This window comes from Plectropomus leopardus, chromosome 3 (genome assembly GCF_008729295.1).
Source record: "Plectropomus leopardus isolate mb chromosome 3, YSFRI_Pleo_2.0, whole genome shotgun sequence".
NCBI lineage: Eukaryota > Metazoa > Chordata > Actinopteri > Perciformes > Serranidae > Plectropomus > Plectropomus leopardus.
In genome coordinates this window covers 29,150,536-29,176,252 of record NC_056465.1, presented here as the reverse complement: position 1 = coordinate 29,176,252, position 25,717 = coordinate 29,150,536, and the positions used below count along the sequence as shown (strand labels likewise).

The 25,717-nt window shown below is 39.1% G+C and overlaps 1 protein-coding gene across 1 annotated transcript; it reads left to right on the top strand.

The window, feature by feature from the left end:
- The first annotated feature begins 1,531 nt into the window (after positions 1–1,531).
- Positions 1,532–20,110, top strand: tm6sf2b (transmembrane 6 superfamily member 2b). The gene is made up of 10 exons (XM_042512261.1): positions 1,532–1,611; positions 5,019–5,122; positions 10,305–10,402; positions 11,256–11,359; positions 13,071–13,153; positions 13,542–13,666; positions 14,857–14,958; positions 16,938–17,030; positions 18,710–18,829; positions 19,874–20,110. Exons 1-10 carry the CDS (start codon positions 1,532–1,534, stop codon positions 20,108–20,110), a joined length of 1,146 nt encoding a protein of 381 aa, XP_042368195.1.
- The last annotated feature ends 5,607 nt before the right edge of the window (positions 20,111–25,717 follow it).

The following is a 25,717-nucleotide window of genomic DNA, read 5'->3' as shown; positions in this document are numbered from 1 at the left end:
TTATCTCATATCTAATATAACCTTTATATCATACATATATATCATGCATAAAAGATTATCAGTGTTTTTTCTGGCCAGATTTGCTTGTGGCTCGTGTAAAAAAACAGACCAAATGTCAAAACTATCACTGCGATTGTGTGCCAGCCACAAAGCTCTGGCTTGCAGTGAATCCAGTGCTAACAGCCCCATTCTTGGGCTGCACTCCACGGAAAATCCATGTTTTATGACGCTTTTACATCCAGTCTGAACCAGGTTAAGGCTTTGATTGGTACCAACAATGTCCACATAGCTTCCTGAGAACTTGAAAAAATGGTGATGGAACAATTAGCATAGCAATTATGTACTCATTCAAATTTCAGCTGTTTATTTGTCTTTTTAAAGAAAAGGGACAACCAGGCTATCTGAAGAATAATGAATAACATAACATTTACAGATAGCCTACGTAACACATTTAACCAGGATTTTTGTGAAACTCAAAACATTAACTGTGCTGGTATAAGTATATGAACATCAGCTAGTTATTAACATGAACTGTAAATTTTTCAGTATGTGTTTCTGTAACTCTCCATGTTGGCGTAGTTTTCAATTAGCCTATATACTTCAACAGCATGATCAGATTCCTGAAATTTAACTATGGTTTTTGTTCTGGTGTGCCTCCCAAAAATTTGCAGGGGCCCCATCTGGCCACCCCTATGAAAAAATTCTGGAGACGCCATTGACAAAACTGGAACTGGTAGTTAATTTCAGTCATTGTAAATTACCCATTTATCTCAATTTTCTCATTTTTTTTAACTACCCAAATGAAAAAGTGGAATTTGACAGACGGGCATTTTCATATTTTTACAGTGTCTATAACTCTTGCTGGATTAAATAATTAAAGGGGAAGAGAAAAAGAGTCCACAGAAACACTTTTTCCCCCCTCTTCACTCCCGATGCTTAATGCCCAAAAGCTAATCTGTCACATCCGCACAATCCATTTTACCATTTGTGAATTTATCATAGATGGCACACAATACCCACATTTCATAAAACACAACATTAAGTGCTCTGTTGAACAGGAATCAGTATCACTCTGAAAGTGTATTGCTGCATAAAGTGGAATGTAGGCCTATTCACTAATACGACTTATGTAAATCTCTGACAAAACCAAATTGCGTAACTTTCCCCCCAAAAGCTTCTTTGTCTCCACTTCATTATATTCCCAGTAAAGGCCATGTCTGCTTCAGGCCAGCTGTAATTTGATTAATCCACCGAAAGGGTAGCCAGACGGTAAGAGCCCGCTCTGCTTCTTTTCCCATTCTATTCAAAATTGCAGATCTCATATGGGATTTTAATTCATGACATTCATACGATTTAATTCTACTTAAAAGATTTATTCGGTTTGTTCCACTTCTAATAAATATTGATGTCTTGGGATCATCTGAATATTGATTTGATCAAATATTAGTGTTGCTACTGCCGGAGCAGATTTTATTGACTTAAAACTGATGTTGTATTTTGCAGGGAGGAAAGCTGAGCAGCTTTCGAAGAGATGGAGACCTTTGTCTTTTTATTTTCGTTTTCTGCCCTGGGCGTTCTTTATGCCATGAACACCATTCCTGAGTTTCAAGAGTAAGTCAATACATTTACTGATTTCTTTTTGCACAGTCTGTCTATACAGTTTATGTCTTGTTAAAGTCCTCACTTTTCTGTTGTTGTTTTTTTTCGAAGAGAAAACATGTAAATTATTGCTATAAAATTAAAGCTAAAACTAATATACAACCACAACATATACATTATTAACTATAATTCATAAGTATACAATCACAAATTTTACAACAACATTAAAAGGGTATAAATGTGTTTTGTTGCAAGTGATCCTTCCATAGGATGCCACACAGTATACTTTATCACCACTAGAGCACACTGTAAGCTTAAGTTACATTTCTGTCTGTGTTCGACTGCCACTACCTCATAAATCCTTGATCACCTTGAGCTCCACTAATTCTGCAATTTTCAGAGTGTACTTGCCAGTTGCGTCTTTAGTTGCGTAAACCCTTTCAATTATTTAACCTGACATTTCTTGGAGGGGCAAAAGAATGAATAGGGAGCAAAAAGAAGTGAACAGAATATGTGAAGATAATCTGATGTGATGTTGGAGATAATTACTTTTCTGAGCTGTGAGGGGTAATTTTCTTATTCAGTGATTATATTTTTATTGGGAAACTCCCTTTAGAGTATTGTCTAAGGTTGATGATTGTGTACTGCATCAGAGCCAGTGGGAACCCCCCCCCCCCCACACACACACACACGTTATACTGCAAGATATTTCTCATTTATGACAGACTTTTACACACCTCCTGTGTGAATATCTTTGCTTGCTCTTTTTTTTTTTGAGTGTGCGGACATTGACAATCAATACAGACTACACAGAAGAGTTTGATAAATTGCTCTTGACATACAATGTGCCTTGTGCTCTTCCACTCTGCAAACAAACAGTATTGTGTGCATAAATCTTCCTGTACTGTTGAATTGGAGAGGTAGCGAGGGAGCTTCCCTTTGCTCTTGCAGCATTTGTTTTCCTTCTGTGAGCACACATTGCGAGTTTTCCGAGGATGTAATGTTGTTTACCAGGAGATACCCCAAGCACATTAATCTTTTCCAGTGCAAGGCAGCTGTACCTTTGACCAGTAAACATGGAGGGCAGTGCTGAACTAACATGGCCTTAGCTTGCTGTTTCCAACACCTCTGCCTATGATTGATTAAACCTTTGTACAACTGTGCTTTTAAGCCACTGGTAGGTATATCAGCACAGCAGCATGGGAGGTGGAATATTGCAAGTCTAGAGTATAGCAAAGGGAAGTTTTAGTAATATATGCTAACATCATTCTGTAAGTTTCCCATTAAGGAAAAAATTGATAACCCGATAAGACTAGGAAAATAGTTAAAGTTGATAAAAAAAAAAGTTCTATTCAAGGCCGTAGCCAAGGAGTTAACATTTAGACATTTTGGGAAGGGGGGGACCAAATCTGGCCCCTGAGAAGAAAAAATCTAAATTTGAGACATAATTTTCAACTATATTATATTCATAAGCAAGTGCAGCTACACAGTATATTAAAAGCTACTTTACTCAGACTTTACATGAGTTTTCTGACAAATATAACAATGAAGACATAAAGTTAGCCAAATACGCCCATGAGCCGTGTTCTGCTGGGGTACGGCAACACTATTTAAACAATACAACAAGAAAATGACCCGAGCGTTAGCTGCGGAGGATTATTAGATATTACCAAAAATGAGAGAAAAAAGGTTATAAAATTACATCATATAAATACATTTTTTAACCTCTTTCTTAAGGTCATTTTCTTCTGGGGTTTTTTTCTTATTATTTTTCTTTTTTTTCTTTATTTTTTTTTAATTCCTTACTTAATTCTGTGCTATTTTTTGTCGAGTTGGTCATTGCCATCTTCCCATGTTTTTGAAAGAAATCCAGCCAATTTGATAGGTTTCAAAGGTTTAATCAGGCTTTTCCCATGCATTATTTGTACATATACCTAAGAAAAGCATGGCACCACAATTTGTATAATAGCCACATAATCATGACACAGTAATTTATATATGTCTCATGTAATATGGAAGACTGCAGTCATGTGATCAATGCGCTGATTAGAGTAAAGAATTAAGATAAGATAAGATAAGATAAGATAATCCTTTATTAGTCCCACAGTGGGGAAATTTCCAACATTGCAGCAGCAAGGGGATAGCAAAATAGCAAGATAACTGTGCAAAATAAACTATATTAATAAACAAGTACAGAGGACGACATAAACAAACAATATATACAGTATACAGTATTTACAACGCCGAGAAACTCAACAGTTAAATAAAGAATGTAAGTAGTATAAAGATCAAAATACCCTTGGGTTGGGTGGTCTGTGGGTGTTATAGTGCATGAATTACTTGAAAATTTGTAAAAAAAAAAAAAAAAAAAGGAAAAATTTACAATCAAGGAAATAACCCCTTGGAAAGAGCAAGAAAAGAAAAATTATAACAATTCTGTAACCTAGTTTTAAATATGCAACTATGATAATATAAATTATAGTTTTCCCCTAGACATTTTACCATAGCTTTTTAAAAAATAATTTTCTAAATGTACTAAATTTGTGGAAAATTTCTTACTTAGTTGGTAATAGCTTTTTTTAACCCGTATTTTGGAAAGAAATGCATTTTGCTCAGGGTTCAAAGATTTAAATACTTGTGAAAGACTGAAAGTAGAACTCAAAAAGTGAGGTCGCTCCGGGTTTCAAAGGGTTAAATGTGCTTTGAACAGTTTATTACTGACTACCCTTACAAACTCAATTATTTATTATATTATTTATTTATTATTGTTATTATTATACAGGCTCAATTATTTGTATTATTTGTTAAAATAAAATAAAATAAATATGTGCATGAAAATGACATGGGTCATGAATGAAGGAAGGGGGGCACGTATGAGTAGGGCCCAGAATTTGGTACTACGTCCCGGGAAATACCAGCTACACAGATTCTGAATTTCCTTGCCAAATGTTAGGACCCAATTATGCTTCAAACTTAATATATTTTTCAAAAGCCTCGATTAAAATAAGACTTCTCCTTGTACTAAAAGTAGATCAGCAAGGTAAATCCAATGTGACACTGCCGTCTCACCAGGAATCTCCAGGCACACCGGCAATGCCTGCCTTCGCTCCCTCTGGGTGCAGTGCATCTATCACACAGATTTCTCCTCACACTTCTGCATTATTTCTCCCTGTGCTAGCTAACTCTGGGCAATGTGTGATTATTATTCTCTCTGACTTCCCATTCATCATCATTTACTAATTTAGCACTGCGGAGAAGACTGGGACAACTTCCACAGGAGAAACTAATTAGCAAAGAGAATGAAGCAGAAAATCAGAGGGAGATTGGTGTCTAAAAGTGCAGAGAGTGTCCGCAGTTAAATTGTGGACAATGTGTTGTTATTTTTCTTAAATAACACTGAAATTTCTCTTCTTTCACAGGCCTTATGTGATTTTGGAGATTGGTGTTGCTGTGCTGGTGGTTGTGTTCCTGTTCTACTTCCTCATCACTCGTGGCAACCCACCTAAAGACGTCTTATTCTTTGGTAAATAATACGACTATGTGCATTTCCCAACTCACATGCAATATACTGTATTTCAAAAGAAGAGAGTTTTACAAAGGTTGAATTGTATGTAACATGAATCGTACTGTATTCGATGTGATTTCACCTGATATGTGGAAAGCAGCTTAGACTGATCAGGCTCAGAGCTTAGCAAGAATTTTCTGAGGCATGACCATGGATGGATTACTAAATGGGCACATGCCCATGGACTCAAAGTGTCAGCAGCCCCCCCCCCCAAGCCTTCACCAACAAAATGCCATTCAAATGAACTTGTACTGACCACAAAAATGGACTAAACAACCACAAAAAGACACAAAACGACAACAAATAGATGCAAACAATAACAATAAAAGAGATAAAACCACCACAGAGTCAATGTGTCTTGCACCTGTGTAGGAGACAAGGTGGAAACCCTTGCATATCTGTGACCAAGGACCAACGGTCTCAAAATCCGGCCATGCTTAAACCTCTTGCAAGCTGAGGACCTTCACAACCCTTTGTACACATTTACTGAAACCTTTTAGCTGTTCTTTTGAGAATGAGTCCTTGATTGACCCTGAAGTAAAATCACAGTTACTAGACAATGGTCAGACAGGAGACGACTCCATGGTCTCTGCTCCTGTATAAAACCATTCACTACTGAATTGCAAGGATGACTTTTATATTCAGGTTTATCATGTAACAGTAGCAGCCTGTGCAGCTTTTAGTTAAGCTTCTCAAAAGTGATTTGTGTCATATTGTTCCTCGTTATATGTATAGCTATCGGTCAAATAAGTTCGCCATTTTTAAGTCAAGAGTTTCACCCCCTGCAACCACATCCCTGCAGCCAATGCCAGGGGCTATGCTAGTGGGATAGAAACAAGGTGATGTATTGGTAGTCGGTGCCCAGGGCGATGCTAGTGTTGTGCAGGAGAACCCACAACACTGAGGACAAAGCCGTGGCAGGCCCGTCTCAATGATAGAGAGCCGTAATCCCCATGCTATCTCACCTGATAGATGTCAGAGATAAACCTGGTCGTCCTGAGGATTACAGAGACACTGAAACACGGGAGAGACAAAACGTGTGTGTGGGCAGCTGTGTGCAAAGAGTGTGTGAAGGACAGATAGGAAGGATGTGATACAGCAGTTTAAGCCGTGGTATCTGCAGAGAGATGCCCGTGTCACAACACAGTGATTTCTTTTATAAAAGACATTCTGCAAAAGTCCAGGCAGCAAATCAGAGCAATGGCTTTTACAGCTGCTCTTTATGGACTGATCCTAAGTGTAAATCACTGATGCAAGTGTGTGCTTTGTCCAACACTTATCTGTGGATGCTGCTTTTTTAGATGCATGGATGGATTGCTGAAATTGAACTACTGGGCAAAGGTCCACTCAAATTAACATGTACAACAGACCAGGAAGACACTTACACTGACTACACAGAGACAGTAAAAAGTAGTAAAAAAGAGATACAAATGAGCTGCAAAGACACATAAAATAACAAAACAGGGCAAAACATCCACAAGGAGACACAAAACGACTACAAAGTGACATAAAATGAACTAGACACAATAAGACACAAATGACCTCAAATAGATACACTATGTCCAAAAAGACACCAAATTACCTCAAAGCGACACAAAACAACTACAAAGAGATACATATTGTCTACAAGGAGACACAAAATTGCTACATAGTGAAACAAAACAACCAAAAAAGGCACCAAATTACCTCAAAGAGATGCAAATTTAACTCAGTAAGACACACAATTACCTCAAGGAGGCACAGCAGACTACAAAGAGACACAAAACAACCAAAAAATACACAAAGTCACCTCAAAGAGACACAAACAACTACAAAAATACCCAAACCCTTGGACACAAAACCTTAAAATGGATGCAAAACCACCACGAAGTCAGAGTGTCTGGCTCCAATGTAGGAGAGGTTGTGGGGCCCTTTGTTTCTGTTTCCAGGGGCCTATTGTCTTATAATCCAGCCATGTTTAGATGCTCTGTTTATGTTCATCCCAAATGCGTTTGATAGCACCAATGCATGCTATATACTTTCCATCCAAAGTCATCAGTGGAGTCAGTGTATGCATATTGAATGTCCCCAAACAGTCATACCTCCCAGACTGGTTTGTACAGTTGTAGCCATGGATGAAGGCTCCATTGCCTTATATTGTTTACCTCTCAGTCTGCCATCATGAACTGTGCAGCTGACACCAGTCCAGGCACCATTTTTCCAGTCGTTAACAGTCCAATGGGCATGTTAGCCACAATGAGATCCTTTTACAGTTTATCATGGACAGCAAAAGTACCCCTGTGTGTGCCCAAGCTGGTTGTTTCACTCCACAATTATATTGTGACGTTAAATTTCATGCTGTGCTGCACACTGATGGTGACTTGTTATGGTTCGAGGCACCTGATCATCTGCTGAAAAACTACAACATGCTGTGGCTAATGTTTTGGTAAGATGACGTCTGTCTTTGAATGTGCAACAGTGAGATTGCTGCATTCAAAAAGTCCACCAATAGCACAAACCCTCCTCCTGGCACCCACAGTGACCCTTTTGTCAAAGGTTTTGAACAAACCTAAAGCCCATTTCTATTAATCAAGTCCCGTAATCTCAAAAATCTATAAATAGAATCAATAACTGCACAAAATTTAGTTGCAAGACGTTAAACCAGAACCAGGACACGTGATCACATCACTCCTGTTTTAGCCTCTTTACACTGGCTTCCAGTATGTCAAAGAATAGATTTTTCTAAATATTTTTATCATATTTCACGGCTTCTCTTCCTGTTATATCTTGTTAGTAATGTACACGCTGGTACAGGCTTCGAGATCCTTGGGCAGAGGTCTTTGTCTGTTCCAGAGGCAGGACTGAAAATTTAAGGGGACAGAGTATTTGCACTGTGGAATAATCTGCCTGAGGAAATCAGGTCGGCCGAGTCAGTGATCTCTTTTAAGTATCTTCTTAAAATATACTTTTATCACAGAGCCTTTCCTGGTTTTACTCGAGTTTAAATATTCTTTGAACTGTCTTTAATTTTCTCAGTATTTATACTCCAAATAGTTTTTTAGAAATCATTTTTCTTTTAAAACCTGTTGATTTTATAAGTTGCCTGTTTTATTTTTCTGCCTTTTTAACACTTTTTTTGAAAAGTGGTTAATAAATAAATATCATTATTATCATTGCTTCTAGATAAGCTTGAAATAGCCGCCCACAGATGCAGTAGCAGAAATTACCAACTCGCTGTATTTGGTAGTACTCACTGTTTTGTTTGATGATCCAGGGTGCTTCGGGTGTCAACTGATTTGCAGGAAGTGTGGAGAGTTGCTGGATGAGGCTAAACTGATTTGTTTGATTGTTGCTTCCAAACAAAATTAAAAAAAAAACTCAAACAAACATTCTCCCAAAATAAACAGGCCTTTATGACAACAAAATCAAATCAATGGGGCGATAAATGCATTCATGAAACAATAAAATCTAAGATTTAACTAAACACACAGCAGTTGAAGGCTGTATCCTCTTGGTATCTTCCCTGCTTAACTAATTGAGCACACCTGCCTTTAATGTGAGGATCCTGGCATGCCAGGTGATGCATTCAAGTGGAAATAGTAAGGGCTTGCTAGAAATGGCTCTCACAGTTATGTTAATAATAATAATAATAACAATAATAATAATAATAATAAAAAGAAATCTTTATTGACTACAAATTTGCTTTGGCTTCACAGAGTGGTTAAAAACGCATCATAGATAAATTACAATACATGCACCAAATAACACAATATGCAAAGTACAGAACACAATTTTAGACAGACGAAAGTGAAAGCATTTCCCAAGAACGTTTTCACTGAAAATTTGTTTATGCATCAGGCTGTTGCTAAACTGAAATCGTGCTGCTGTGTCGTACATAGTTCCACTGCAGATGGTATGAATTTATGAATTTCCTGAAGTTATTGCATTTGGTATTAAGCACTATATGTTTTTTTTTTTGTTTTTTTTTTGCTGCAGTAGCTCTTTAGTATTTTCCTGAGGGCAGTTTTATGAATTCTTAAAAAAGGGATGAACAGGATCAGACATAGTTTGACAGGCTTTTTTGTTTCATCTTCATTAAATATACAACTCAGTTTTTCTCCTGTTTCTCAAAAATGTTACTGGCTATATTTGTAATACTGGACATTTATTTGGTGCCCATACCTTGTACATATTAAAAGTTAAAAAAAACAAGACTTCTGTGAACAGTCTCTAAAATATTGTTACGTATATTACATGAATCCAGTTTTACTGATTAGATACCAGTGCTACTTTTTAAAAATTGTATTCTGTATTGTATTATTGTATTATATTAACTTAAAAAAAGAAAGAAAAGAAAGTCTGTGAATCTGGAATCGGGGTTACTGTTATGCAAACTTGTTATATAGTGATACATACTGTATGCAAATGATATGGAAGGGAACACTGTTTCTGTTATTTTAGTGCTACAGTGTGGGCATAAAGTAAAAACTTCCAGCTCTCAAACCATTTTGCAGAATGTCCACAGGGATTAGAACCGTTGATAAAAGAGTCTATACCAGCCACTGCACCAGCACGGTCAGGATTTTTTTTAGTGTAGAGTATTAGTAAGACCCATATGCCACTCATGTGTTTGTGCAGCTCCATAATTTAAATTCTGTCTTGTGGACATGGCCTTTCAGCTCTGCTGGGCTCTTAACCTGAGGACAGAGGAAGGCTGTTCACTGTGGACTCAATATAAATATGCCTGCAGTCTACCTCACTGCTCAAGACTTAATTTTCTCCACATGCTGTCCCATAAATCACTGACTAGCCAGTTGAAGGGAAATATCTTGGACTAAAAAATGGTGAATTAAAAAGCTGGGAGTTGGACAGAACTTTCGGGGACGCGAGGTACACTGTATGAGTGTTCATTTGGGTGACAAAGCAGGTTGAGCTGAGACTTTTGAAATCAGTGGCTTCTGAATGACGTTTGTTCAAAGCAGCTTAACATGTCAAGGTTTCCTGAGTCCTGCAAGGTTTTCTTTGGGTCTGATTTTGATAATGTACAGTCATAACAACCGCCACACACCTGGCACAAAATGACTTATAAAATCGGACTTTCTTTTAAGTCCATTATCAGGCAGATGCTTTTAAATCTTCACACTGTTCCTCTTCTGTGCAGTTTTTGCTGAATTTTCCTTCACTTGTATCATCGACCTGACAAGTGCCTTGGAATATGACGGCATTATCTCCGGATTTATGGAATTCTACCAAAAGACAGTAGGTTTCTCATTCCCACTTCAAAAATGCTAATGATAATTTGTACCTAGTGGACAAATTCCTGGAACTATATTATTTCCTCTTACCTGTAGTGTTATTTAACAATCTGTATTGTTTTGGAGTGAGCTACCGAGTGTTGGATATATCAGCCCTAGAGATTTCTGCCCTCTTGCCAAAATAATACAACTAGACAGCACTCAAAGCATCCAAAAAATACATTTGAAAAATTCAACAGCAATATCTCTATACAGAAAATATGACCTTGCAGTAGATGCATGTTTAGCCAACAGGTTCTCTACCATCAACACAACACTTCAATTTATGAATCACTCCCTTAAGTTTAGGCAACAAAAGTTAGAAAAACACATGGTTTGGTTTAAAATTAGTGCAGTTGTGACTAATGTAATATAAAGTCATGTGGCATACATCATTAATGGATATCAGCACACAATGTTGTATCAAAACCTCCCTATGTGGAAATTATAACTGGAATTATAAAAGGGTGCCTCTGTGCATTGGTGTCTAAAATTGAGGTCTGCCGACAAAGCAGTGGTATATGTTGTATTTGGAGTGAAAACAGGCTGAGTTGACGGGTGATTTTCGGCAGAAGGAAAATAGTTCCTACCTGAAACTGCTTACAACAAGGTCTGTGGATTATCTTGACTCACCAGGTCATGATTTCTGTAAAGAGACATTGCTGTTGAGTTTTTCAAATGTATGTTTTGGCACTTTGAGCACCACAAGTCGAGTGCCATCTTTCTCCATTATATTGTAGAGAAGGCAGACATCTCTATGACTGATAGAGGTACATTGGAGAAATATGCACACTATCCATGTATTGTCTGTGTTTTAGGGAGAGCCCTATCTGGGGACAGCCTATGCCATCATGATGTGTTACTGGGATGGAATAGTTCACTTTGCTATGTACCTGATGATGATCAGCAGGATAACAGACAGGTGGGTGATGCCAAGTCAGTTCACACCAAGCTCATTCATCTTGCTCTCAATTTTAAAATGCCTGCCTCAAATAACTACACAAAGATTTTTAGCACCCTGCAACTACATAGGAGGCAGTGGAAGCTGTGTGTCTGAATGCAGCAGTAATACAGCACATTTCAGCACTAAGATTAAAATTTGCTGCAGCTGCATGATAGGCTTCAGACCTGTTATTTTCATATATTTAATTTTCTGAGAGAAATAGAGATAGAGATTCACGAGTTGCATTTTTCACATAAAATTCTCTTAGTGGCCTGAATAAAACAGTACTTTTAGGAATGAGAGGGTCCTCTAGAGTGAGTTAGTCATAAAGTGCAGTTAGTGAGTTCAAGAGTTCAGAGCGAGCGCTGCCTTGGGGCAGGTGCTCATGGAAATGAAATCATCTTTTAAACAATACCAGATTTTTTACCAGTTGGAGGAATTGTGCTGAGCTTTGTATCTCATATATGATAGTTTTATTATTGTGGATCAGTTGTGGAAACGGATATAAAAATGTGTAAGAACAGATTTTTAAAAGCATTTTAAATAAGATGATTAACAAATTCAAAACTGAGGTATGAACAACAGTGTGTACATGAAGGTTTTGTTTGGGACTTTGGGTATATACATATATTATGTCTTGTTTCTGTCTTCCATTTTCAGTGTATAGAGCTGAGGGGAACTGTACAAAGTAATGTAAAAAGGGTAGGTATAATCTAAGGCTTCAACCTACACCAAAGGGGGGCAAGCTTTTTTGACTGGGGTCTATTGGAGAGGAGAAGAGAAGATAATTCTCCCACGCTGTGCTATTACTTGCAATATACTTTCAAAATGCAATGAATGAATAAATAAAGTATATGGTAAGTTATAGGGCTGTGTCCTTCACATATGGACTATTTTCTCCTGCACACTTGTCTACAAGTTTTTGAAGATGTGCATGAGCCTGCACATTCTGGTCTATATACAGAAAAACATAAGGAGTCAGGGGCCAAACAATACATGCAAACATTCTCAACCAGTTACATGACACATAAAAATCTGTATCTTTCTAAACCAGAAAAGCTCAAAATGACTATGTAAGACGAGAAAACAGTTCAACGTTTGACATTCAAGTACTTAAATGGTGTGCCCTCATATTACAAAAAGTATTTATCTTCCATCTCTTGAGGCCCGCCACCTGTTTACTGAGGCAAAAGTTTTCATCGACTAGTAAACAATCATTGTAGGTAAAATAGTGACATCTAGTGTTCAAATTAAGAAGTGCAAAAGCAGGACTTGTTAATAATAGTTATTCAAAATGGCCGGAGATCATATTTAAACTAGGCTGTGAAATGTACACACAGTGCCATTTTTTAGAAATATTCTCAAGCCATAATCCACATTATTTTCTTTAAATTTTTCAACGGACCATATTAAAGTGGGCAGGGGGCTGCTGTTGTAGTTTTATCACCCCTGGCCTACACCTTTTCAGTCAACATGAACTTTCTTTGGTTTGTTACTGCTTCAAAGGTAAAGTCTTATTATTGTTTATTTATTCTTATATGGGTATTTGAACTGCATAAGTTGGAAAATGACCAAAATTAACTAAACTTTTAGAAGGTTTTGTCCATTACACTTATCACACTGTGTACCTTTTATCTTACCCGCCATCTCTTTATCAGTATAATCACCTGTTTTTCGGTTTCTCTCCCAGGAAAGCGTACCGTACCCTGGGTTTGTTCTGGGCTGGCTCTTTGTGTGCCAACATGAGTGTGTTCATCGCTGGGATAGTGGCAGGTGAGCCTCATCTCCAATTCCCCCTCTACCAGTCCCGCCATGACAAGCGTTAATCAAGTGAACATCTGCACTGCCGTGTACCATCAGTGTCACAGTTCAGCCTGCCAACAGAATACACACACGCTCAGTGCCTCGCCCGCCGTCACAACCCACAGAACAAAGCAGGAAACAGACTTAAAGCATCTGTTGTTGGCATTTCAAACTGCATACATGAGCATCACGAGATCAAACTCATCTAGAGGCGATATGTTGTACACTGTTGTGTTATCACAGACACACTGCACTGTTTGCTTTTGCCTGAAGCTTGATTACAGACTTTGAGATGTGTGTGTGTGTGCGTCTCTGTATGAGTGAGGAAAATTTGTCTCTTTCTGTTTCTTTTTGGCAGGTAAATATGGGTCAGAGATCCGTCCAGCTTTCTGGCTCAACTTTCTCTTCCTTTTGATGCCTGTGTGGGGAGCCATCACATTATTCACCAGACCCAAGGACAGACCGCTAATCGGTGGATACAATGTAAGTCTAACGCATGAATGGTTAGACCTTGGTATGAATGTGGAGAGGGTTAGAGCAGCACTGTTTGCTGAATGTATTTAATCAGAGTAACATACATGGCAGTCCAGTTGCATATGATGCAGACCATGAAAGAGGACAAAGGGCAGCCAATAAAAGCTCAGATAGGCAGTTTAATTTTGATGTTGCTGGGCAAAAATCTCATAAAAATGAACATATTGTAATTCAAGTGGTCTGAAAGAACACGAGGCATTGGCTCCGTTTTTAGGTTTAAGAAAATCTAGCCTGTGACGGATGCCAATCACAGGTCACAGAGGGCAGTTGTGAACTATGTTCACACTGTCAAACGGACCTGCATGTGTATGGAGCTTTTATCGTCATTTTTCACTCAAAGTGCTTTCATGCTACAAGTCATATTCAACAATTCACACGCACATTCATACACTGGTCGCTGAGGCTATCATACAATGTACCACCTGCTACTCAGTTTTTAGCCAGTCACACGCACTCAAGCATTGAGCGAACAGCTATCAGGATCAATTTGGGTTTGAGTTTCTCGCCCAAGGATGATGCCTTCTGATTGGAGGACGATTCGCTCTACCTTGGAGCCACCCTCAAAATAGGAAGTGCTGGTCAAACAGAAATTCTCTTACAGCACGGCCTATTTCCAGCCCATTCTCATTCTGAACTCATAAAATAGCGCCACTTTGTCAACGTGTTTGGCTCTTTTGACTGTCTCCCTCTTTACCTGTCGGTTCGTAACATTAACCACTGGCCACTGTGTGACGTTGTTGAAGTGGGAAATTTGTGTGTCCACCACAGCAAAGGATCCTAATCAACTTTCAGTTGTCACTGTTTCTGTTCACCACATGATCGGGATGAACAGGTTGTAGGCATTTCACATATTTCTGTTGTTCCAGGTTGCTGCTGAATGTGTTTAAATGTTAAGATCACCATATCAGCTTAAATGTTGATGATATGTGTATGTTGTGTTTACAGATGGTTTCCTTTCTTCCTCAAGTGGCAAAAAAATCACTTATGTCAGGTTCACGAAACCCTGTAGAGATACACATTAATCCATTCCACTCTGTAAAAACACAGGTCTCATTAAAGTGAGCATGAGAGCACGCTATGAAACAACGACCTTGACTAACCGGCTCTAAACGGTGCATTGCGTTGGCTTCTCCCCACAGGCCCAGCACGCTCAGAGCATGAAGCTGATCTGGCGTCCCTTGGATCTGATCCTGGTGCTGCTACTGTTAGCTGCCATGGCCTTCACCGCCCTCAGAGGACTGGTGAGTGCAAATCACATCCATGTTATAGACAGGGTGAGGCTGTAATGGTAGTTTTAAAAGTCCAGGGAGTGTTTAGGATTTCAGTAGAGTACATTAATTTTGCTTAAACAAGCAATACATTCACCTAATTGAGCCATATGGGTACGTTATTTATTTATTCTCTAAAAAGGATCCAGTTTTAAAGGGTGATGATATATTTATTGTCTATTTTAATATAATTACTGTACTACGGATATTATTAGATGAACAGGAATAGTTTGACATAGTGAGAAACACTTTTATTTGCCTCCTTGCCAAGAGTTGGTTCATGGGATTGATATAAGTGTTATGCCTGTACGGTGAGTGAAGTTACCTCCGTCAGCTGGTTAACTTAGCTCAGCACAAACACTGGAAATAGGAAGAAACAGCTCGAGGGGCTATATTTTCTAACATGAAAATCTGCCTTCCAGCACCTCTAAAGCTCACCAATTAATATGTTACATCTTGTTTCTTTAATCTGTATAAAACCCAATGTGTAAAAAAAGAAATGCTGTGGTTTAATTAGTGAGTTTTAGAGGTGGTGGTAAGCGGATTGTTTTATCTTTGGATATAGCTAGATTAGATGTTCAGTTTCCAGTCTCTTCACATTTACTGGACAGACATGAGAGTGGTATTTATCTTTTCATCTAACTCTTAGCAGTAAAGCAGATAAAAGTACTAACCAAAACTATTCCTGTTATGTTCCCCGATCAAGCTCAGGGGCTGAAAAAATGAAATTGAGGAAAAACGAAAACAGCAAGTGAAAGTTGGTGTAAAAACAAAAGTTATGTTTTGTTTAAAGAAAAGAAGGGGAAGTAAAACTGTGCAAACAGAGTATTCATTCATCTAACAAAAAAAACTACTTTCTTCAAAGAAAGCGACACAAATGAATTAAATGAGTGATACAAAAAATATACAAAAGTTCACCACCCTCTCTCCACAACAGGAGTAAAGATCACAGTTTCGGGTGCACTGCAACTTTAGTATCTTCAATCTGCACTCACAACACATACAGCACAACACTGTCACCACCTTCAGTCCTCATATACTGCATGTTCCTGATCAGCCGATTAAACACAGGTGTGCTCGACAACTCTCTGAACGACGAGGGGGAGGGGAGGGTGGCACCAGCAGAAGCACACAAAAAAACTATTACTTTAACCATATTCAGTGCATCATTCTAATTCCCAGTTACAATACTAAAAATCCTTGTGTCTGTTTGCGACATTGTCAAATTGAATTGCATTATACTGTGAGGCGTTCCCGTTATCAAAGATGGGCACAAATACTTCAAAAAGTTTCATATTACAAATACTTGCTTATCAAATGTATCAAAATAAAACACTGGTTTAAGAACATAATTCATTATAATACAAGTAATTGGAATTTAAATTTGAATATAAATTATACACAAAACATTTTAGGCATTTATTAGCCTCAGTATTGGTCTGCTCTTACCCCCCAAACTACTGAGAAAATTAACTCTGCTGGTTTTTCACATTATAGATTTGAAGTGGTCAATTGGGATATCTTGGATGTGGGAGGCTACGAATTCAGGAATGCATACTGGGAGGTCAAAATGACCACTGACTGACTGGGTGACCTGCCAATTAAAATGCAACTTGGGGAACTGAATCAAAAGTTCAGTGTGTGTAACATGTTTTTGTTTTCTTATAATGAGTCATTTATATTTACACAGAGAGTGGATCCTCATCCACAGAGTCGCCATGTTGCACTAGCATTTATATATTTATATATATATTTATATATATCCTTCATTTTCAAGAGCGAGCTGGCCAAAAGGGCAGCGTTAATTATTGTCACAATACACAAAATACAAGCAGACAAATACAACTGTCACACAAATTCAAATAAGCAAGCATAAAATCCAGTCAAAATCAAACACAAAACCCAGCTGAATACTGCCCATCTCTGCCTGTTATTTGGTCTCCTCTCTGTAGGTGGCTCTGGACTCTCCACTGGAGGCCTGTTCCACGTACCTGAAGCACTATGAGCCGTACCTGAAGGATCCTGTGGGCTACCCCAGAGTGATGGTGAGAGCTTTTTTCTCTCTCTGTCTCCTCACTCAGCCTGTGTTTTAAATAACCAGCCACATAATGGACCTCTGCTTTCATGGATATCACTCTGATTGTGCTGGAGGCTTGCCCTTATCTCCTGCACTCTTTTAGCTCGCAGCTGATTACAGAGCCATTTTTCATCATTACAGCTACAATGAGCGAGGGTTGAGAGGCCAGCGCATCTTTGTCTCTCTCTTTCATTTGCGTGAGATGGATAACAGATTATTACTGCGACAGGCGGCGGGTCTGCTTAGCTTTTATTTTTCTTCTCCTGACCCCGCTCAGCTGCGGGTTTTGTTGTGTTTTGTTCGGCGTACACAGCTTTGTCAATAGGTTATCCAAAGACCTTGTCGGGGCTGCAGTCCGGTCACAATTGCAAGTCATTGATCAGACAGACGAACTGCATGCTGAGAACTTGATAAGCTAATCCCTCTCTCAAGCCCCCCCCATCAGCATCTCACTGGGTGGGAGGAGAGAGTGTGTGCAGCATGTGAAAGTATGCTGTGGCCTTTGCAAATCAGTGTTTGTGTGTGTGTGTGTGTGTGTGTAGCATTGCCTCATGGGTGCTTGTGTGTGGGTGTGAAGAAATGAAATGAAGTTGCACAGGGTTGCAGTGTTTCTGCACCGACCGCCCTCTTTATTCATTGATGATGATGAACGATATGTGACAGATTACCGTGGCAGCACTAAAAAGACATTTCAACAAAAGACTGAAGGGCATATATGATTGGCTTTCAGGCCTTGGGCCGAACTCATTAGAATTCATCTAGACCTCAGAGCAAGAATGAAAAGAAACAGTTCTGTGGTATAATTTGAGGGTTTCTTTTTTTTTTTTTAAGTAGAAAACTGTCTTTCATGCGCCAAATATTTTAAGTTGAAGGTCAAGACAGTCTCTGTAATGACCATTGTGTGGGGGTGGTGTTTTGTGCTGAGGGTGCAAATTTATGTTTTAAAGACTGCAGAGCGGAGAAGTGGCACCCCAGTACTGCGCTTTGGAGAACAATTTGGAGATACTGACACTTTGAGTATTTCCATTTTAGGAGAGCTCATTTTACTTCTGTACATTTCACATTACAGTTATCTTATGACTGCAGTCACACTGCAGAATAAAATGTTACACTCAACATGAGACAAAGGTGATAAAATGATGCACTGTTCGTTGGACGTAATTGGACCGGGTAACAACTGGACCATATAAAACATGAAAATACTGTTAAAATTCTCATAAAAACGTTAACAATTTGATGCACTTCAGCAGAGGTGTCACACATTCAGTGCTGTGTTTATATTTCACAGTCAAAGCAGCCCTCCTCTGTATTCAGTGAGAGTAGCTGAAGTGCAGTGCAAGCCAGAGGAGAAGGAGGATGTACTGTATTAATTGTCTGCTGGATTGTTGGTCAGGACCCAACAACAACAACAACACAGACTGACAGTGATGAAGTAGAAAGTCCTTCTAGGCACTTTTCAGTGGATCCATAATCCCTTTATGCAATAATATACTCCAACAACTACCTACTGTGCTGTGATATGCAATATGTATGTATAAAATACAGTCCACATTCAAAATTTGGAGGAGAAAACTTTGTTAATGTTGACTTTTGTAAGAAATAATCAATCGATCAGTTACTTAAGTTATCACTTTTGTATCTTTTCAGATGCTACACTTGTTCTTCTATGCACTGCCTCTGTTGGGTGCATTTGTTTACGGACTCCTCAAGCCTGGATGCTCATGGATGTCAGACTGGACCGTGTTCTTAGCCGGAGGCATGATCCAGGTAACACTGCAAAGACAAACAGTCGAAATGCGAAACCAACACGTTCTTATCCCAAGTTGTCACGTATTGCAGCTTTGTCAGTGGACTTCCTCGTCTACATATGACGGTCTAGGTATCCCTCTGCATCTGCTGTTGACGTTCCAGGATCTCGAAAAAAGCTGGTTATGTTTAGGCAAGAAAAGTACATGGCAGCCAATGCTGAGGTCATCAAAAGGACATGCTCAGGATTAGGCAACAAAGACACTGATAGTTGGGTGTCGGCAAAAAAGGCACATAGATAGGTGTCTGGCCACGTTCTCAGCTACCGCCTCCACTGGTGTATCATAAAGGTGGCTTTTGGCATCGGGATCTTACGCCAAAATCACTGCAAAAGTGTTGGTATTTGACGACTTCAGATTGAGAGCGGGCTGTCACAACTGGCTCTGTTTAGGATGCAGGTGTTACACACCGAGTTTGTTGCATCACATTAAATTATTTGGATAATTACTGCCTCTGACTGATTAAAGTAAAATTAAAGTAAAGTTTAGGTCATGTCTGACACTTGTTGCTGCAATTAAACGCTTTATGGTGAGCTTTCATCCTGCTAATAATCACCTGGACCACATTGATCCTTTGAAACGTCTGTTCTGTGACAACAAAGCTACTAGTGCTTTCTCCCGTACGAGCCTGACAGAAAGATTAGAGCTATGAACCATGAGGAAGCACTTGATTAAAGACTTGTTTAGAAGCGGTTGCAGATACTCTGTTTTCTCAACAGCCAGCTTCTTAAGTCTGTGCATCTCCTGTGCAATCGGCTTATCTCCCCTTTAAGGATCCTTTTCTGTATATTTTAGCGGTAGACTAATGACTGTGGAAGTGAAACTCAAAGTAACTCATTCCCTCCAAATTTGTCCTCTGGGGGGTTTGTGGAAGGAAACATTGAGGTTGCCATCAGTGCCAACAGCTTGCCATCAGTGTGAATATAGAAGAAAATAGTGGGTACAATATGCAGTATTAGTATGACAGTGTAGTCTAACGTGTCATGCTCTCTGTGTCTCCTTCCAGTGCCAGTGGGCCCACATCGGGGGGTCCCTCCACCCTCGCACCACAGCTCCATTTCGCATCCCAAATGATGCTTTCTGGTCTGTGCTGGCAGCTAACTTGCTCTATGCAGTCACCCCCATCCTGGTGGCCTTGCGGGTTCAAAGTAATCCTTATTTCTTCCTGAAGATCGCTCCCTTTCCCGGGCAAACAGGTTTGCCAAACAGCGAGGAGAAAGATACCAAGTACAAAGACAAATAGTCACTCTTTCTCTTCACTGACCTTTGGAGTTAATTACTTAACCGATGATTCATGAAGACATGTTTTATTTCAAATGCCAAAATACAAGATTATTTTGCTCAACATCTTTGGATTTAGTCTTTATTTTAATGTTTGCTTCCAACACTCTGGTTCCTTACGTCACACATAAAAACTGCTGAGTCTCAGTGAGGTTGGTTTGTATAGCCATGTTTTTAGCCAAACTAAAACCTAAAATTATTTTATGGATTTCTGTGACTTTTATACAGACATTAATGGTATGGTCCCACACAATCATTGTACGTTTCTGCAAAAGACCAGAATGTTTTTGCACATTTTTTATGCAGCACATACGTTGAAACTAAAACCACAAAACTAGAAACGCAGTGACGTCTTTGTAAAAACATAATTGCTTTTTGTGGGACTATCCCTGCTTGGGAAACAGTGATGGGTCCTTAAAGTGCCCATTTTTGACAGCTATAAAGCTGCTGGGAAATCAGCAATGAGGTCCTTACAAAACACCCATGTTTTGGGGCTAAAAAGCCAGCTTGAAAAAGAGCAATGAGTCTCTAAAACACGCATATTTGGCGTCTAAAATGCCTTTAAAAATACCGCAATGACTGAAAAACAACCAGTTTTGTTGCTTGTCAGGCTCCAACAGTGGGTTGCCGTTTGGCAGGTGTCTTGTTAAGTGTCATGCCATCCACGACAAAGTCAGTTCATATACTGCGTCACACTAGACATGTTTATATGGTACGTACAAAACACGCAAATGTAACGTATTCATGGTTTGCAGAAACCTACAATGATAACATTTTCTTCTGGTGACTGGGCTGTTTCTAGAGGATGAATCCGAATGAATCTGACTTTTCCTCCAGTTCCACCATCAGGTCCAAAATTTAAGTTGTCAATATTAATTTGTCCTTTGGTTTATGTCTGAATACCTGCAAAACTAATGACATACACATAAGCCTCAGTTGTTAGTGATGCTTAGCACATTTTAGCATGCTAATATGCTAAGCTTAGATGGTGAAACGTTATACCTGCTGATCAGCATGTTTATGTTGTCATTGTGTGCATGTTAGCATGCTGCTGTAGGTATTAAGCTCACAGCAGCACTGTAAGTACAGCCTCTCAAAGCATCCAACATGGAAAGACTTTTAGTCTTATTTAATAGCATATACAACCTGCTCGCTGTTCCTTTCATGTGATGAGTGAGAAAAAATGAAATGAATGATCATTAAAGCACATCAGGTTGTGAAACCCATCCTAACCTTGTGTCTCAAGGACTCCAGCTAATTGCATATTGATGGTTGAAGCAGCAAGCTGCTGGGATTTTATAGGTTTGTTTGATGGGTGGGACCTTTAAAGGACGGCAAACTGCACCATAAGATAAAAATCATCAAGGCATTTAGAGAGGAGAAAAATATCTATAGCAGCTTATGATGCACTGAAATCCACAAAAGTGGAAAAGAAGATTATAAAGTGTTACTTTTAAAAAGTAAATAGCAGGTATCGTTTTGAGTTTTCAAGGTTAGCGCTCAATGTATATTATATAATATATATATACACGACCACTCTGCTCTGTGTGCATCAGGGGCTTCAGTTTTCTCGCTCTTTGCAGGTAAAAGTGTTGTTTCATAATTCAGACATCTAGCCTGACATTGGAACCACTTCAATTTATGATTCATTATTTAGACTCCTACTCAGAGACACTGTGCACACATGTAATATCTTTCCCGTTACACTTGTTTCTACAACTCTGCTCTATTCTGTCCCACAATGTCACACGCGGTTTAGTTTGCTGGGCATCGATGGCTTGCAACTGGCACAAAGATAACAGAATAAATCCCACAGCCATTTGTATGAACCACAGGAGCTGTTACAACAGTCTCGAGGGGAGCTGATGAAAATACTGCAAAGCATCCCCTGTGCATTCAACCCAACAGGAAAGCGTGTGGCAATTTTCCTCACTGAAGTTTGCGAGCATGAATGAATGTAAGAAATTGGACGTGACTCTTTACCTGCACTAAAAGGCTTTAACACAAACCAGTGAATGTCATAACAAGTCTCCATTTTTACAGTGAAGCAGAGAGGAGATGAAAGCAGTAGAAAAAGTATTAAACAGTGTAACCTGTAGTCTGCCCAAAGCTATAGTGATAACTGTGGAATATGTTTTCTATGAAATACATGTATATAGTTATTCAAAAGTAAATGTATCAATTTACCATTCATTTCAAAAGTTAAACTCTGAAATATTCCAACAGCAGAGACAGAGTAAATAATTGTACTTAAATGACATTGTCTGCAAAACTGACTTACTCCTTCAGTTTTATATTGACTGCCTGGTGATTGGCAGTGTTGGCTGCATGTTCCTCTGAATTACTTTATAAACCAGTATTAGCATACTGACTTTGGCAGGCATCATGCTGTTTCTTCTCTCAACCCTTTGAAATTCTGGATGGACATCAACCTTTCTTATGTTGCATTCTGATGTCTTTCACATGTATTTCACTTTTGAAACCTGAGAAAATAAGTTTAAGTCTTTTCAGAAACAAAAGAAAAAAGGTGATGAGCAAAGAAATTGGTAAAAAGGTGACAAGAAAACACCCTGAAAATTAATGTAAACAATGAGAGGATATTAGGCCCCAAAGAATATTGGAAAATTAAACAAACAATCATTTACTTGTTTGTTTTGTTGTTGTTTTTTTAACTTTCCTTTTCTTGCAATTTTTAGCTCATTTCTTGATAAGTTGCTTATTGCCCTCCTCCTATTTTTTTGGAAGAAATAAAGCCAATTTTCTCAGGTTTCAAAGGGTTAAAGGAACAGTGTACGAGATTTAGGGAGATTTAGTGGCGTCTAGTGCTGAGGATTGCAGATTACAACCAGCTGAAACTTCTCCTGGTTAGAATTCAGAAGGTGCAGAAAGTTAGCGGGAGCTCCAGAATAGCAGATTAGCTCAGAGAGTGTCGACAGACGATGAAACTGAGATTTCCAAACTGTTACTTTATTCTGCAGTACTTAACATTGACCATACATGCCAGGTCTCCATGGCACTAAATCCATTAATCATATGTGTGCAGGTGAACATAGAATATATAACCTGCACCTAGCTCATTACAGCGAGAGTCCTCTGGAGGGGTTATCTGTTGGACTAGAGTCACAACTGTATGCATGTTTCCATAACACATAACGTAACAAAACCACTACAATTTAATCTCTAGTCTCTTTTGGTGCAGACATTAATTAAAAGGTGTATATTGTTTACGTTGCAGATATCTTGCAGTATGTTATATAACTGTAATATTTGGAAATATCCACATGTTAGCCCACACACGTGTGAAACAGACATTGTGGGAGTTTGAGTGCAGAGGAGGGAGACTTGATAAATCCACAATGTGCTTGCTATTTCCGCTGGAGCCACCACAGATCATTACTCAGAGCTGAGTGGCAAGGATGTGTCAACATGTGCTGTAGAAGGTAATGTATACTTTAACAGCAGCTCTTGTCACTCATTTGCTGTGGTGAACACACACCGCTGCTGTCTGCTGCCAGCCTATCTCAGTTTTTAAAAAAGGCAGCTTTTCTCTTTCAGTTTAAGGAGGCAAACAAGATGCGCCTCTGCCATTCTGCATTCTGTCTGATCCTGTGTGCCCATATTGCGAGCGTTTCATCCCTTCTCCACTTACATTCCTTGATCCTGTTTGTTTCTTTTCTGCTGAGTGATGCTGCTGTGTGCTCGCTCTGTGTGGGTGGCCCAGTAAATAAGTCTGCCGCTGCTCTCATCATTGTCTTTTACAAAGACATCAAATGATAGACTTAGGCTTTTGTTTTGCATAAACAAACACACTGAAATGACCACCAGGCAGTGAGTGTAAGAGGTTTCTCTGGCATTTAATTAGAGGAAAGACTGCAGAGACCATTGTCAAGTCTGCGGGGACTTTTCTTAGTGTGAAAAGCAAATGACTGACAAAATAAAAAGCAGATTATCAGCACACAATGCAATGTAGTTGACAAACACTGAATCCATCAGCCAAACCTTCTCAATAATTTGCTTTGGATTCAGTTCAGTCATTTAAATGAACCTGCAGTGTTTCCCTGACAGAGATAAAGGGGGTTATTTACGTGGTTAGATAAAGCTTTTTAAAACTGCAGTGTATCCCTTGTCTCCATTCCTACCCCATCAATAACAGTAGTCCACTCATAAGTAATTATCCCTCGTACTTCGCTGAGCAATAGGCCAACAGACAGACAGAGGCAGACTCATTTAATTCACTCTCCCTCAGCAGCTTTTTCATGCTGAAGTGTGCCATCGCCCCTGTTCGCACATGCTAGCGGTGCATTCTGTGTGTGTGACAGAGGCTTTAAATCAAATGTGGCTGCTCCAAACAGCTCTGTAATCCCATGATGGGAGTCACAGGGGGATCTCTGCTGCAGATGTCTGCTCGGCTGTTCAGACGGCCCCCAGAGATCCGTGGCTCTAAAAAATACAGCTAAACAATTCACACTGCAGTGATGGAAGAGGTACCACTTCATCATGAAACATCTTTTCAATCAGTGCTCTAATGAATGCATGACATCACTTAATTTAAAGGATTAATTCATGGCATAGGATGGAGTCACAAGGGTCCACATTCATGAATAAGTGGTATCTATTCTATCCACCTATCCTCTAGGATCTAAGTGGCTATTAGGTATTGTATTGATGTCTTACATGGAACATAATACATAATTTGTACTTAGTGTTACTCTTATCGTGTGAAATCAAATAAGCCAAAACAACTTGCAAAAAGTGAGCAGTCATGTCTGACCACTGATTCTGGTTGGTCACCAGTAGGGGAGTGTGGGATGAGATGAGCCAGTTTTACTTAAGGGGTCATTTAAGTGAGAGTATGAAAGTAATGTTTCCAACTAAAATGTGAACATATATTTAAGTATACGGTACATTCCTGGTAATAATCACTGTGGATCCAAGATAAACTTTCATATTTACAAAAAAAAAGTGGCCTCTTAGGTCAACTTGCTCCAGATGAGGGAGATGCTTTGCAATTCTTTCCTCTGGATTTTGTTTGGACAATTGGGCTTTTACATCCTTAAAATTCACTCCACTATATCACTGCTAATAGACCTTTCTGGATATTCTCAGTTCATTTTTTGTGCATTTCATTAGAGAAAATAACCTCCCTCTGAGGTAACAGGTAATCTTAGAAAAACCCTCAGTGCTACAACAATATTAGAACAAAGTTGCCTGGAGGGTATTTCTCAACTTGTAATAGATTTGTAGGAGGATAATCTTTCTCTGCTCTGCTCTGAGGTCCCTTAACTGGAGCAAGGCCTTGTGTAAATCCTGCAGATGCAGAGCGAGGAGAAAAGTTTGGCTAATTTTGGAGTAACCAATGCATCATTTAAGATGACGTTAACCAACACATCTAATCAACTGTTAATGTCTTTGGAAGCATCCTGCTGGCTCAAGCCTGAAAGCAAGCTGTCAGTGTTAATGTTGACCTTGAATTTCTCACTCTGACAAAGCATCGCTTATTCGTCATCAGTTTTTTATTTTTTTTATTTTAGTGCTGCATCTCATGGTCTACGATGCTCCAGGGAGAGCC

Excerpts from the sequence above, each read along its gene's own strand:
- tm6sf2b (XM_042512261.1), top strand. The coding sequence starts at position 1,532 with ATGGAGACCTTTGTCTTTTTATTTTCGTTTTCTGCCCTGGGCGTTCTT. Across the intron at positions 14,959-16,937 it reads TCACCGCCCTCAGAGGACTG|GTGGCTCTGGACTCTCCACT; the intron begins GTGAGTGCAAAT and ends TCCTCTCTGTAG. Across the intron at positions 18,830-19,873 it reads TAGCCGGAGGCATGATCCAG|TGCCAGTGGGCCCACATCGG; the intron begins GTAACACTGCAA and ends GTCTCCTTCCAG.